Source organism: Mustela erminea, chromosome 7 (genome assembly GCF_009829155.1).
Source record: "Mustela erminea isolate mMusErm1 chromosome 7, mMusErm1.Pri, whole genome shotgun sequence".
Classification (NCBI taxonomy): Eukaryota; Metazoa; Chordata; class Mammalia; order Carnivora; family Mustelidae; genus Mustela; species Mustela erminea.
This window is the reverse complement of record NC_045620.1, coordinates 15,303,798-15,319,188: the sequence shown is the minus strand read 5'-3', so window position 1 is coordinate 15,319,188 and position 15,391 is coordinate 15,303,798. Positions and strand designations below refer to the sequence as shown.

At 53.1% G+C, this 15,391-nt stretch overlaps 1 protein-coding gene across 1 annotated transcript; it reads left to right on the top strand.

Annotated features, from left to right (window-relative positions):
* The first annotated feature begins 1,860 nt into the window (after window positions 1–1,860).
* CCN5 (cellular communication network factor 5) lies at window positions 1,861–14,762 on the top strand. Its single transcript, XM_032350570.1, has 5 exons — window positions 1,861–2,177; window positions 2,353–2,445; window positions 6,242–6,458; window positions 11,589–11,843; window positions 13,599–14,762. Exons 2-5 carry the CDS (start codon window positions 2,386–2,388, stop codon window positions 13,817–13,819), a joined length of 753 nt encoding a protein of 250 aa, XP_032206461.1. The 5' UTR covers window positions 1,861–2,177; window positions 2,353–2,385; the 3' UTR covers window positions 13,820–14,762.
* The last annotated feature ends 629 nt before the right edge of the window (window positions 14,763–15,391 follow it).

Genomic DNA, 15,391 nt, shown 5'->3' with positions numbered 1-15,391 from the left:
TTTATTTTAGAGAGAGCAAGAGAGCACAAGTGGGGGAGCAGTGGGCAGAGGGAGAGGAAGAAGCAGGATTCCTGCTGAGCAGGGAGCCTGATGCAGGACTCAATCCCAGGACCCCGGGATCATGACCTGAGCTGAAGGCAGAGGCTTAACCAATTGAACCACCGAGACTCCCCCCATTTCTTTCCATTTAATAAACCTATCCTACGTGGAAGGGAACTTGGAGATCTCTAAGAAGACAGCGGCCCAGCGCCCATGAACTCAGGAGCACGCATTCTCCTGACTGTTCAGAATCTTGCTCAGCCCTGTCTCCAACCCTGGGGATGCGGTTCTGCACCCCAACAGTAGACTTGAAGCGAAAAGTGGTCACAGAGGATGGTGAAGATACAGGTATTTCAATTCTCTCATTCTATGTGAGTCCTTGGAGTTTGGGTTTGTGCTTAAAATTTAAAATAGTGAGGGATGGCTGGGTGGCTCAGTCGGTTAAGCCGCTGCCTTCAGCTCAGGTCATGATCCCAGGGTCCTGGGATCGAGTCCCACATGGGGCTCCTTGCTCGGCAGGAAGCCTGTTTCTCTTGCTGCCTCTGCCTGCCGCTCTGCCTGCTTGTGTGTACTCTCTTTCTCTCTCTGGCAAATAAACAAAATCTTATAAAAATAAAAATAAAATTTGAATCGGTGTGACTGCAAAGGTTGGGGGGGTGTTTATTTGGTAAGTGCAAGCTTTAGTTCATACATGAAGACAATTTGTCTCATCTCAAGGCCATTACTGAAAACAGTCCTGCCGTGCAAAGGAGTGGGGCGCTCAGCCACGAGGAACGGGGCAAAGAGCACCCAGGCTTACCTTGGACTAAAACACAAGCATGGATAGACAAACAGATGTATCTCCTTCCCTGCCCACCTGGGGACACCGCCGTCCCCACCCCGCCCTCCTCCTCCAGCCAGAACCCACCGAGACCGAGCGTGCATGTCCATCTACGTCCCCCATCCCACTGCCCCTTCCCCAGGACTAGGAGGGAGTCTCCCCCTCAGCAAGTCCCTCCGTCTGACCCTGTATCCGGTCACTCTTCTTTTTCCTTACCCACCACCCGTTCTGGAAGCCAGGGCCCTCACTTCAAGGTTTGGGGTCCTGGTGGAGATTATGGGGGCCAAAGCCTTCCCCAGCCCCTGCTCGACACTCCCTGTTGTGACCTTTACCAAATTCTACAGTCCAAGCCCTTGTCCTCACAGCCCTTCCCCCTGCTGGCTGGAATGTTGGAGATGCCCCCAGGAGTGGCTGGTTTGAATTTGGGTGTTCTGCTCCCCGCCATACAGCACCACTCCCCACTTCCCCCAGCTCCAGCCACACCTTGGCTCCCAGAATAGGCACGTTACCGTTATCGTGCTGACTCCTGCCTAGGCGTACGTGCTGTTCCCTCTGCCTGCGAACCCTGCCTGCTCTTACCCCCTCTGTCTCTGTAAAGACACCTCCTCCAGAAAGCCATCCCTCACTTTCCCTCTCAACAAGGATCTCAGGATGCCCAGGAATTTCACCTGTTTTCCCGCTGTCGTCTCCCTCTCTGGGCTTTGTTCCAAGGTCACCACTGTGTCTCCAGCTCCCACAGAGGGGGCCTCGGAGATGGCCAAATTCAACACAATGGATTTGGTTCTTCCAGACCATCCAGCAGGGCCGGCACACAGTAGGTCCACCCTGCACAGGCTCATGCACCGTGGGCCACCTTCCAGAGCCCAGGAAAGCAGGCGGGAGGGAGGCCCCTTGTTGCCAAAAGCAAACAGGCCGCCCAGGGAAGTTTTGCTGCTCTGGGTCACACCCGCCTCTGGGTGGCTGCCAATCTTCCTGCCAGAAACCACAGGCCCAGCCGAAACGGCCCAGAGTCCAGGCCACAGGGCTACGGAGGACTTGGGTCAGCGCTGCAAAGGGGGGTGTCCTGCGGAGCTCCTTCTGGGTCCACAGCGTCCCGAGGCTCGAGGCTCGGGCTGGGGTCTGGGGCAGGGCTGCGGCCGCCACCCCCTTGGGCTGGGAGGAGCAAGAGAGGCCCCTGCCAGCCTGTCACAGGCTCTTGGCAGCCTGTCACTGGCTCTGGCTTTCACACGCTCAAACACACACACACACACACACACACACACACACACACACACACTGGCAGGCACCCTCTCGGTGGCCTCCGCGGTCTCATCTTCAGGTAAATGGGCTCATCCGTGGGAGCATGAGGATGGGGACAGGAGGGGGAATGCAGAGGCCAGTGTGTGCGCACACGTCTGTGTGTGTGTGTGTGTGTGTGTGTGCGCGCGCGCGCGCCTGGGAGTGACCTCACAGCCGCCGGAACATAAAATCTTAGAGTAGGTCCTGCCTCCCAGGCTCAGAGCTGGCTCCGTGGGGGACACAGTGACATGAGAGGCACACCACAGACCCACCTTCTGGCCTTCTTCCTCCTCTGCCTCCTCTCAAAGGTAAGGGGGCCCCGGGCCCCAAAACGTCCTGCTGACTTCCTTGGTGTGGTGGGAGAAGTGTGGGATCATTGCCAAGGATCCCCTGGAAGATTTCCTGCAGGTCCCTGGTGTCGGGCACAGCCCAGCTTCCCTCCCCGGTGCCCAGACATTTGTCTCTGGCCAGCTCTGCGGTGCTGCCTTAGGCGAGTCCCTTCTCTCTGAGCCTCAGCTGCTCCCTCAGTTAAATGGGCATAATGATCGCAAGGTCTTTGCGAAGATCACAATGGTAATTCATCAGAAGTGCTCAGCACAGGACCTGGACTGTGGCAGGTGTTTCAAAAGAGAGGGCCATGACTACTGGCGGTCCCCAGAGCCCTTCTACAGCGCTGAGGGGGGGTGTCCTCATTATATATGGGAAGATGCAACCTACAACCTGCTTTGCCTACCTGGAGCCAGGATTTGGATGGATGTTGGTGTCTACCTCATGGGAAAGTTCATACCGCAAGGGCATTACTGCTATTGGGTGTGAGTGACCTGCAGACCCAGGCTGAAGAGGGGACAGGGAGACGTTCATGGGATAGCAATCTCCTCTCAGAGAACATTTTTCACAAGGTTTGTGAAATATCTACCTTGCCTAGCATATCCAACAACCTCGTAAGGAATTATTATCCCCTGTTTTCGGGCAAGCAAGGCTCAGAGAGGGCAAGCAGCTTGCCTAAAATCACACAGCAAAGAAACATCAGAGTAATTGAGGCGGTGGAGCCCAGGTGGGCTTGACTGTGTGGGGAGTAGGGAAGGGGCACTTCTATTTGTGTCTCTCCTGCTGCCCGTGCCTTTTCCCCTACCTGGACCCAGGCCCCAGCTGCCGAGCCCCGTCATTCCTTCAGCAAATGCTGAGTTCCCGATGCCATGGAGACTGGCCCCACCACAAGCCACAATCTCATTGTATGTCATGCTTCTCTGAGGATCATGGCAGGAGCGTTTCTCTCCTAGATCCTCAGTAGGAGTAGGGGGCAAGGCTGTGAGCCCAGCTGGCATCCTGACCCCACTGTTTTTCTCCCCCAAGGGGCTGAGCAACACCCGATGCCCGGGTGGGTGGCTTGGGTAGTTGGAATAGGGGACTTGGGGTTCCGGGGCCAGGCTTAAATGAAAGACTCAAAGGAAGCTTTCTGGGACTCACTGTCCACCCCTCCCTTATTCCCTGTCCCCGGGAGCTGGGTGGGCGGCATCCCGCACAGAATCAGGGACTTAGTCATCATGAACACAGAAAGCCACAACCATCCTCAGGGAGAGAATTCTAAGTCCTCCGGCAGCCTGCGGGCTCCTGGGCTCAGGTCGGTGAACAGGGGCAGGTGACAGAGACCCGGAAACGGACAAAGTCACCGTGACCAAGAGCCAGCCATGACTTCTTTTAATCCCTGTCCCCATTTCCAGATAGGTGGTCTCACCCCTTTGAGAAGGAAACAGCCTCCTCCCCACGAAGCATTTATATGGTATGTTGAAGGTCACACAGCCCATCCAGGTACAACCTGGATTTCAACTCTTTTCTAGAATATTCCACATCCAGGGCTCATCCCTCTGGTGACTGCAGCAAGGCTCTGAGGAAACAGCATGAGTCTCCCTGGAGATCCAGGGGGTCCAGAGAAGACAGGTCTCTCCTTGGCTGGGCTCCCTTGACCTCTCACTGTCCCTCCTGAATAAATAGGTAAACTGAGGCAGAGGCTAAGCTGGCAGCAGAGCTGCCCAAGGACAAAGGTGGGTTGTGGTGATGAGAGCCTGGGCCTTGGATTCCCGTGGACCTGGATTCCAGTCCTGACTCTACCTCTTACTGGCCTCGTCCCCACACTGTTTTGAGCTTCTGTTTCTTGGTCTTTCCTGTGGACACAAAGCGAGTGCCTCATCTGAAAGGGTTGAATTAGCACATTACAGCTCACGGCATGCCCATGGTCAATGCTGGCCACATCATCGGTATAATTAGTGGCCCCACCTGGGTGTCAGGACCAGCACATCCCCCTAAGCCAAGCTCACCCCGTAGGCAGCTTGGGGCGAGAACCCAGGTACAAAGCAGAAGGCTTGTGGCCTGGCACCCCTGCTTTTGGGCGGGAGGGACCCAAGAGCCAATTCTGGTCAGGGACTCCACTTCTCACTAACCAAGGGAGCCCAACCTCTGCTTTGCACAGGGACCCCAAAGTCTGGCTGATGGCTCCTCAGGGTGATTCCATGAGGATTGTTTCCAGATTTATTACAGTGCAGCATTGGGTTCATAAAGAGGCGCCCTAGATGCTGCCGTAGACTTCCAGACAAGCCGGATGCTGCTGGTCCGGACCAGGCGTTGAGGGGCAAGGTTAGGCCATCTTCTCTAGAATCTCTTCAGTATCACCCAGTCTGCAGCATGGAATTCCTGCAGAGATGGCCACTCACTCCCCTGCGAGGCCTGGGGGCACAGAGCTGCCCGCCTGCCTCCTGACCAGTGCTGTCCCTGCCTGGAACCACCATCCCCACCCTGGCCCCCCTGGCTGGTTGGCCGGTCTGGGGCGGCCTCTGGTGGCTGGGGTGCAAGCTGCAGGCCACTGAAGGCAAGTTTGCAGGACTGGGGGATCCGAGGGGTAGAACAAAGAGGGCCAAGGGTTTCATTGCCTGCTTTGGGACCACACAGAAGTTTGGAGGTGATTCTATTTTTGTAAACTGTAAGCCTTCCATCCTCCAGATGAAACCCTTTGGTCCTCTAAAGATCCTATGGAACTAAAGATCGGCCCCCCACCAAGGGGGCTACCTGGGAATATCTTGAATTATGCCTGCCTCTGGGTCCCCACCTTCAAATGGACATATGGGGAGACAATGGCATCTGGCTTCTGACTTGATTGTTTCTCTGTCCTGAGTGCGGAAGAACAACCAGGACACTTGGATCAATACCTTGACCCTGTCTGCGGGGGATGGGTCCCTGGCTCAGGCTTTTCCCAATTACAGGATCCTTAAGGAGGAAGTGGGCTCAGCTCTGCGGCTAACACACTCTGACTTTCGGCAAGATGCTTTCTCTCGCTGGAGCTCAGTTTCCCCCATCTCTCCCTGGCAGAGGTATCAAAATCCTAGCTATGCATCAGAAGCCCCAGGACAGCCCGATAAAAACACAGATTCCAGAGCCTGTCCCTGGAAGTTATATTTGGGAAGTCCCAGGGGAGGCCTGGGGATCAGTATTTTACCAAGTTTCCTGGCGGATCTGATACATATCCAGAAACATATTCTGGATTGTTCCAAAGATCAAGAACATCTATGATACTGTGTGATTTATTTAGCTGTCAGGACAAATATTTCCAGTCTACATGCTAGAAAATGTGCAGTGCCCTGCTACTGTAATCCTTTGTTTTGTTGATTTTGCCTTTTTGTAAGCTTCTGAGGGCAGGGCCCGGCTCATCCCTTGTAATTCCCAACCGTGATCATCACGGCTAAGGCAATGCACATCTACAGCATCGGCTCTGTGCTCAGGGTTTAACACGCATCATTTCATGTATGAAATCCTGAAAACAATCCTCTGAGTTCAATATTACTGTTGCCCCCTTTTTACAGATGAAGAAACTGAGGCTTGGAGAGCTTGAGTAACTTGCCCAAGGTCACTCAGCTAAGAAGGAGCAGAGGCAGGACTGCGACTCTAGGCCAAAGTCGTTGCTCCCGACCACAAGGCCACGCTGCCTCTTAGGGAAGGGTGTCACCACACTGCCAAGGTTCAAGGCCAGGTCTGTGTGACCCTGGGGCCAAAGCATGGACCCCTCACTGCCCACCTGGAATGCCCGTGGCCGAGTGACATGCTCTATCTCTGCAGGTGTGTGCCCAGCTGTGCCCGACGCCCTGTGCCTGTCCCTGGCCACCACCCCGATGCCCACTGGGGGTGCCCCTGGTGCTGGACGGCTGCGGCTGCTGCCGGGTGTGCGCACGGCGGCTGGGGGAGCCCTGCGACCACCTCCACGTCTGCGACCCCAGCCAGGGACTGGTCTGCCAACCCAGGGTGGGCTCTGGATACCAAGGGGCTGTGTGCCTCTGTAAGCAGGTTTGCCGGACGGATGCGGGTGTGTTTGGGAGGGTCAAGGCTGAGGGGTCCTGGGTCCAAGAGAAGCTCTTTTCTATCTCCTCACTTAAGGCGCACCACCTGGTGGCCCACGTTTCCCCAGGCCCTCCCTCGGCTCCTCCCCTCTTGTCTTGGCTTCCACCACGCCGCCCACCTGGACAGCGTCGCCTCATTCCTATCCGTTCAAACCACGACCTCACATACTCCTCCCCCGAGAAGTCCTCTCAGATTCCTTAAACCAGGAATCACTACCCTTTCTCAGGACCTTCCCCACACCTCTGAGGAAATAAAAGTGCAACCGTTTACTTGGGGGGGAGGGCATGGAGTAATAGGCGTCGGGCGGTATGCTGAAACCTACCCCAGGACCCTCATGTAAATCACATAATCCTCACAAGGACCCTTCGACCTAAGTCCTTCCTGACTCACTTTACAGATGAGCCAGCTGAGGTTCAGTAATATTTACTGGCACGATTACTATTATGCAGCTCGGGACTGGACCAGCTCGGGGTGGTGGCCAGGGACAGGCACAGGGCGTCGGGCACAGCTAGGCACACACCTGCAGAGACGGAGCATGGATCACAGGTTGTGATGCAACATTTCATTCTGCCTTCCTCCTGGAGTGGGAGCCCTAGGACCTGAGTTCAAATCCTGAGTTTGCCATTTACTGGTGACCTGGAGCATGTTCCCTCTCCCACCATTCCAAGCCTTCGTGCCCTTGGATGCTTTAGATCAGAGTTTCTCAACTTTGCTTTTTGGGCCCGACAATTCTTTGTTATCATTCTATATTGGGGGAGGGGAGCTGTCCTGTTCCTGGCAGAACCTTCAGCAGCATCCCTGGTCTCTGTTCCCTGGACACCCCTAGCATGTCCCTCACCCACAAGTTGTGACACTCTGTCTCAGACAAATGTCCCCTGGGGAACAAAACTGTCTCCAACAGAGAACCACTGCTTTAGAGAAATAGAAAAATGGGAGGGTGTTCCTTTTTTTTCTCAATAAGTCTTATAGAGCAATCTATATCTTTCATCTGTTTGCATGTATCAGTTTAAAAAAAGAACAAGAAAGAGAAGGGCTCACAGATCACTGATAATGAGTCCACTTATAGAAAAAAAGCAAGTTTTAAAAAAACCAACAAGACTGATAGACATAAAGTTATCAATACTAAATCTTTGTTAAACACTTTTTTTTTTTAAAAAATCAGGGGAGTATAATCATGAGAAGATAGTAATTTGTTTTATAAACTCATAGATGATTGCTGAGAAAAATGTATCTAGGGAAAAAAATGAGATAAGTATCACTTATCTTCCCAGGCTGCTGTTTCAATGAGCCAGGACACATCTAAAGCATTTGGAAGCATTTTATTTATCGAACACTTTCAAAGCCCTTACCATGTGCCAGGCACTAAGGGCTTCACAAATACCACCTCATTTAATCTCTGGAAATCATATGAAGTTGGTACTAATGTCATCTGCATTTTATAGATGGGTGGAAACAAGAGGCACAGAGAGGTTAGGCAACTTGCCTAAGGTCACACAGCTCATAAGTGGCTGAGCCGGGATTTGAACTCAGGGAGCTGGCTTCACAATCTTCATGTCCGTCACTCTACTGCCTGACCCTCAGCATATGATTAGTCCATATTGGCTGTTCCCGTCATTAAGTTTACTAAGGGGCTTTTCTTATTCCATCTTGATTCAGACTTTAGACTGTAGCTGGTCTTTGCTTCTTCCTACAACTCCCAGCCGTGGTTGGGCAACACAGTGGGTGTTCATGAGCCAGATCCAGAGGCTGGTGAACCCCACAGATAAGACCTTACAGAGGCGGAGTCTAGGTCTTAGCTCTGCGGGGAATATGCTGCCTCAAACTCTCCAGCCAATTCCTAGCCGGACAGACCTCTGACAGCGGACTCTGAGCTGTGTGCGTGTCCACCATAAGCTCCCAACACCCCACACCCCGAGTGTGCAGCCTCCCCAGCTCAGCCAAGGGCATCTCCACCCTTCCTGCGGCTTGAATTCAAAACCTTACAGTCATGAATTACAGTCATTCTTGATATCTGTCATTTTGTACACCCCACATACGCCCACCAGCGAAGTCTTCACAATATTCTAGAACCTGACATTCTGGCCCCTTCTCAGTCCCTCCACGGCTATCAGCCGGGTCTGAGCCTCACCATCACGTGCTGGCTGTTGCAGAGGCCCTATAATAGTTTCCCCGCTTCTGTCCTCACCCCCTACTCTGTTCCCAACACAGCAGCCACAGGGCTCCTTTCAATACATACATCAGATCACATCCCTTTTTTTAACTCAAGGCCTCCAACAGCTTCCCACTGCCTCCAAGTAAAAGCCAGCCCTCTCCGTGGCTACAAGGCCCCGTAATGTCCTGCTCCTGTTTTCTCTCTGACCCTGCCTAACTCCCCCTCTCTCTCCTGCTCTCTGCTCCAGCCATGCTGGCCTATTCTGTTCCTTAAATACCCTAGGGGAGCTTCCACTGCAGGGCCTTTGCACTGGCTGTTTGCTCTGCCAATGTTCTTTCCCCCCAGATATCTGCGTGGCGACTTCCTGCATCTCCTTCTCATCTTTCTCAAATACAACCTTCTCTGGGAGGCCTTCCCCGATCACCATATTCAACACTCCTAAACCTTGCCCCCCATTATTTTTCTAGCTCTAATCACCACTGGACATCATAAACTCTACTTGTTTATAGTGTTTATTTCCATGCCAGCGAAAGCTCCAATGAGGGCAGGATTTTTGCCTGTTTAACCATTGTTGTATCATGAGTCCCTAGCATGCAGTAGGCCCCCAGTAAATAAGCACTGACTGAATGAAACAACAAGAGTAAAAGCTCCGGGGAGGCTGTAGGAACAGGAAACTTTCAGGGCGCGTGTCCCGTGGGCACGACCTTTACACATGTGATCTCATTTTACCCTTAATAAGGGGTAGGTTCTATTATTAAAATGACTTTGCAAATGAAAGAACTGGGGTTCAGAGGGGTGAAGTCACCTCTCTGAGGTCACACAGTTTGCAAGTGGCCAAAGGGGAGAAAAAAAATCCTCTGTTGTTCCTTCTCCTGCAAGGGACTCTCCGAGGGAAAGAGGGACGCAGAGATCACCAGATGACAAGACTGGGCTCTGAAGTTATTTGAGGGAGTTTGCCGGACAAGGGGGCATTGGAAGGACCTTGAAGAGGAAGTAGGATTTTGGCAACTGTATGTGTGTATGGTTGGCAGGGGGTAGGGGCTGGCGGATTGAAGAGTGAGTACCTTAGGAGGTGCCTCCTGGTGTTTGGGACCCCGCACAAAGGTACACAGACCCCAGGGTGGGGAGTGGCCGCCCAGGGATCCTCAGCCCCACCCCCAGCCAGCTCTGAGGTGGAGGACTAGGAGAGGTGCCAGGAAACCTTGCTAAAATTATCACCCCTCCAGCTGACTTTCCGAAACAATCCCTCTGTTTACCAGATTCTCCCGGAGACCAGGACCCAGGGCTGTGGCCCCAGGAATCTGGTGGGAGACCCCTCAGGATTAAGGGGCAGCTGCCCCTAGTCTGGCGGCCACATGATCCAGGCCCAAGGTCAGGGATTTGGCATCAGAGGACTGTGGCCTGGAAGGAGCTGGGAGAGAGCTGGCTCTTGTTCTGTCCTCCCCGAGGAACGGACATTCCCCCACTCCCGTTCACTGAGCATCTGCTATGTTCCAGGCTTTTGGAAAAATGCCTTAAGTACACTAGTTCCTTTAATCCTCCAGTGGCCCTGGGAGCCGGGTAATTTGGCTCAGAGAGGTGCAGTGACCTGTCCCAAGCCCCACAGTTAGCAAGTGGGAACAGGGGCTGGCACCCACATCTGCGCAGATCCCAAATCCCTGCATAGGTCCCAAATCCCTGCGTAGGTATGGGCCTGTTGGAGGTTTTATTCTGAAGACCTGGGAAAACCTGCCTTCGGGCAAATCTTTCCCCAGACCCAGCTGAACTGCCCCCGGAGTCTCCAGGACTTTCGGCTCCTCCTTGCTCTGCCCTCCCCGGGCGGCTCACCTATGCCTCTCCTTGGCTTTTCATTCTGTCTGGCAGATGGTGACTTTCACATCTGTCCCCTGCCTGGTGCTCCATCTTTCAAGACAAGGACTACGTCTTAGTCCTGTCTAGGATCCCAGTGGCTTGGCACTCAGGAGGGGCACACGACACATCTCCGGAACCGTAAGAAAACAGAACCCTTTTATGAGTGTCTCTTCTTTGCTGGGTCTTGCACAAGGCATTCATTCAAATGACCTGGGTGTGTCCCAGCCATGCTCTGAGCCAGCATAGGGCGGCCCTGGCTCTCAAGGAGTGCTTGCTCAGTGCAGGAAGTGGGAATAACACCCCTATCTTGAGGGTTTCACTTGAAGAGTGTCCCTTGAGCACCTACTGTATACCTAGCACGGTGTTAGAAGTTATGGAATATCGTCTCCCGTACCTGAAGGCATGGAGCTGTTCTCATCATTGCTATTGTTAAGGTGACTCAGAGAAGTTAAGCAACTTGTCTAAAGTCACAAAGCCAGCAGGTTAAGCCCAGGCCTGGCAGGGGTGACTACAGCCTGGCAGAGGCACATTGAAAGTGTGTTGCATGAACTCTCAGTGCGTATGTAAGTTATATATTTAATAGTATAGTATATAGTAATTAATTACATTAATAATAACAACAGAGCATCTGGGATCTGTTGAAGGTCTCTTTTATGTTGCATTCATTACATATATCATTTCATTTGGTCTCTACCACAACCCTGTGAAATAAGTGCCATTATAACCCATTTTGCAGATAAGGAAACTGAGGTAAGAAGAAGTAAAGTCGTTTGGCCAAGCTCCATAGCTAATAAAAAGCAGAGTGGGGGCTCCAGCCAGGCCAGTGTCCCCACAGCCCCTATGCCAGGATGCGGTACACCACACTGTCTTCCCGCGGGCCCCAGGGGAGGCTGGCGATGGGGACCGGCTGGAGCGCCTTGGCTGCGAGCAGATGCCGAAGGGACCGGGTCCCCAGCAGGATCTTGGCCAGCTCTGCCGAGAGACCGGGTAGAGGATGCGGCTGGCACGGTCTTGCCCAGGGAAAAGCTGGGGGTCATGGACGGGGGTCCGGTTTCTCCTCTGCAGGGGGAGAGGATGACGGGATGTGTGAGGCGAACGGCCGCCTGTACCGGGATGGCGAGACCTTCCAGCCCCACTGCCGGATTCGCTGCCGGTGTGAGGACGGGGGCTTCACCTGTGTGCCCCTGTGCAGCGAGGACGTTCGGCTGCCCAGCTGGGACTGTCCGCATCCCAGGAGGGTTGAGGTCCCCGGCAAGTGCTGCCCTGAGTGGGTGTGCGACCAGGGAAGGGAGCTGGGGGTCCGGCCCCTCCCAGCCCAAGGTGAGTGCTGGGGGCGCCCAGGCTGGGGCCAGGGCCACCCGGGGGGTGGGGCTTCCCCGGAGCCAAGACACTTGGACTTGTCAGAGCTCAGGTTTCCCTGACCGCTGCTGGGAGGGGCTGGTGGCTGAGGACACTCGGAAAGCCCAGCGGGAGTCACAAGACTTCTTTAAACGGACAAAACAACAAGCAAATAATTCTAAATCATAAATAATGGAAAATAAAAATTGGTGGTGGGCAGGGAAGGGAAGGGAGGGCTAGGATACTTGGATCGAATGTTCCCATTTCATAGCAGAGGTATACTATTATGATAGACACTAGTAGTCTATTTCTAATATAGCGATATGCATTAATAATACATTCATATAATTTAAATATTATGTAATATTATAAATATGTAGTTATTTGGGCCTATCCAAAGGGGAACTCAAAACTGAAGCAGGTGAAGTGGTTGTCTCTGGGATGTGGGTTTAGGGGTGGTCAGAGATGGAGGAAAGATAGTTATCTCTTGCTGTAAACTCTTTAGTTCTAGAGAACTTGTTACTGTTACATTAGTGGGTTATTGTAATTATATGAACACAATCTTTTTAAAGAAAGGCAGCTGAAAAGAAGGCATTGGTTCATTGATGTTGGTGCCGCATCAGAGTAGAGCAGGATGGGGTTCAGCATGGAGTCTGTCTGGGTTCTAAGCCCAGCTTCTCTATTTCCTAGCTGTGTGACTGTGAGAAAGTTGCTTAACTTCTCTGTGCCTCAGTTCCCCCAACTATAAGATGAGGGTAAGTGTGTCTAACTTGCAGAGCTGTTGTAGGGGTCTGGATGAGTAAGCCCAAGGAAAGCAGTCACAGCAGCAGCTCGCACAGAGCACTCCGTCCGTGGTGGCTGTCATTATCCCTGTTGTGGAATGGAACACATTCACTTAAATACATAGGAGAATGCCAGTGAGTTCATCTTATATATGAAAACTCTGGGTGGGACACTGTAAATGCAATCTCATCTCCATTATGTGTGTCTGTAAGTGTGTGTGTGTGTGTGTGTGTGCGTGTGTGTCCCTGTACGCCCTCCACACACACAGGTGCATATCACACAGGCTTTCTCAACCTGGGCACGAGTGACACTCGGGCTGGGTGACGCTCTCGTAGGGGAGCTGCCCTGTGCCCTGCAGGGTGTTTAGAAACATCCCTGCTGGGTTCCAGTAGCCTCAGTCCCAGCCGTGTCCATTAAGATGTCTCTGGACATTACCAAAGGAGGGGAGCACAGTCACCGCCAGCTGAGAACCATTTGGTTAATAAGGACCGGAAGAAAGGACACCACAATATTAAGAAAGCAGAATAAGATGTGAGGAGGAGGAGAAGCCAGACGGTGCCGAGCCCTCCCATCTTGTTCCGGGTACAGCCTCACAACCCTAGCAGCTTTGCCACCGAGTCCCAGCACCTCTACTCACAGGCCGCAACCTTCTTCCTGGAAGATACCATGGGGTGCAGAAATGAGAAACCCACCACGTACTGGGGGACCATCACAGCCGGCACCATCGTAGCTGCCTAGTACCCGGCACAAATGAGGTGCTCACAGCACCGTGCTAAGCATGCTCCCTCCGTTATTTTACTCAGTCCTAACTATCACCCATTAGAAAACTTACATGGGAAGAAATTGAGGTCCAGAGAAGCTAAGGGACGTGACCACGAGGGCGCCGCTGGCGGCTGGGTTGACTTGGCTGCCAGGCCCTGACCTCACAGTGCTGACCTCTCTTTCTTCCCCCAGGACCCCAGTTTTCTGGCCTTGTGGCTCCCCCACCCCCTGGCGCCCCCTGCCCAGAGTGGAGCACAGCCTGGGGCCCCTGCTCAACCACCTGTGGCCTGGGCGTGGCCACTCGGGTGTCCAACCAGAACCTCCTCTGCCGCCTGGAGACCCAGCGCCGCCTCTGCCTACTTGGGCCCTGTCCACCTGCCAGGGGCCGCGGCCCACGGAACAGCACCTTCTAGAGCAGGGCTGGGGATCTGGGGGCTCCGGGACCGCACTCCCCAGCAGGCAAGCCAGCGCTTAGGCCCTGAGCAGAAGGCAGATGGCCCCTCCTCACGCCCTTGGCTAGGCAACGGCATCCAGGCCCTGGAGGACCAGAATGTTCACAAGCCGTCTGCTCCATCTGGACCCTGAGATAGAGCCGGGATGTCTGCCCCAGCCCTCTTCCTCTACCTCATGGCCTAGGGGGCTGGCCAAGGTTTCCAGGGTCTTCTGCTCCATTCCCAACAGCCTTTATCAAACATGTGCATAGGCAAGCTTCCCAGCAGATAGGGCAACCAGCTGTCCCTTAATCATCAGGCCGAGGCAGGTGCTGGGCTGGATGGCTATTTTTCTGGGGGTGTGGTTAAGAGGGGCACACAGATATTCTGAATCTCCTGCTTCTTTTCCAGGAGTGACATAAAAATGTCCCTGTATACGTGTCTGTGCAAGAGCTTGTAGGTCAGGCTTATGCTGTCTGAGAAAGCTCCCCCACACCCCACCATCTAGGGTAGAATTCAGAGGTCGCCTGTTTTGTGAAAGTCACAAGGTGAAATCACACTGTCTGGAAGAAAGTCGGAAAACAGGCCTGAGAGTGATCCGTTAAACCCGACTTGTATTCATAGGAATGAACCTTTCTCAGGCACCTGCAATGTACCAGGCGCAGAGCTAGACACTTTATATATAGGTTGGTGCTTTGCAACATTTGAGACCAGAGAAAAGTAGGGGAGCATGAAGGATAGCCCCCTGGGGACTGGGAAACATGGCCTGAAATAAACCAACCCAAGTGTGAAATTCTGTCTGAAGTCTCATGTTTTATTGCTTTAAAAAAAAAAAAAAAAAAAACCTATGTACAAATTTTCCATCCTCCTCTGTGATCTACATGTTATGTTTAAAAATAAAAACTGTGTTTTCATCAGACTCCAACCAGGAAATTGGAGAGCACTCTCTGTATTTAAACACAGATTTCTTCTTATTAAACTAATTTTATGGAGGCGCGGTTTACATGCCGTGAAACACACAGGTCTTGACGCACGGTTTATAAAGTCTTTGCCAATGTGAACACCTGTGTGATCAAGACCTCCATCAAGGTCCAAAACATTTCCAGAATCTCAGGAAGTTTCCTTTGGCCCCTTCCTGGTCATCCTCTCTGCCCCTAAAGGCAAAACCTGTTCTGAGTTTTATGACCGAAGAGGATGGAAAGCCGGTTCTCGAACCTCACATCAATAGACTGGGTACTCTTCTATGAATGGCTTCTTTCACTTGGTACCAGCTGTTGGAACGGAGGGTTTGAAGGAGAGCCCAGAAGCTGGAACCTGCCAGCGGAAGATGGAATCACAGCAGGTCCCTTTACCGGGAGCAGGTGCAGCCTTACAGAACTAACAAAAAGCCGACAGTGCTGGGGAGGCAGACCTGGCTTCTGCTGTCCACCACCCCCTGCCCCAGTTTCTAGGGGTGCCTCCCATGGGTCACCCCCACTGGGAAGGTAAGAGGCAAGGGAGCCTGGGAGTGTGGGGCGATGAGGTATGAAGCTGAGCAGGGGAAGGACAACCCAG

Bases quoted from the DNA above. Each gene is read 5' to 3' on its own strand.
- CCN5 (XM_032350570.1), top strand. From the start codon at position 2,386: ATGAGAGGCACACCACAGACCCACCTTCTGGCCTTCTTCCTCCTCTGC. The intron at 2,446-6,241 runs GTAAGGGGGCCC...CTATCTCTGCAG, and splicing joins TCCTCTGCCTCCTCTCAAAG to GTGTGTGCCCAGCTGTGCCC. The intron at 6,459-11,588 runs GTAAGCAGGTTT...TCTCCTCTGCAG, and splicing joins CCAAGGGGCTGTGTGCCTCT to GGGGAGAGGATGACGGGATG.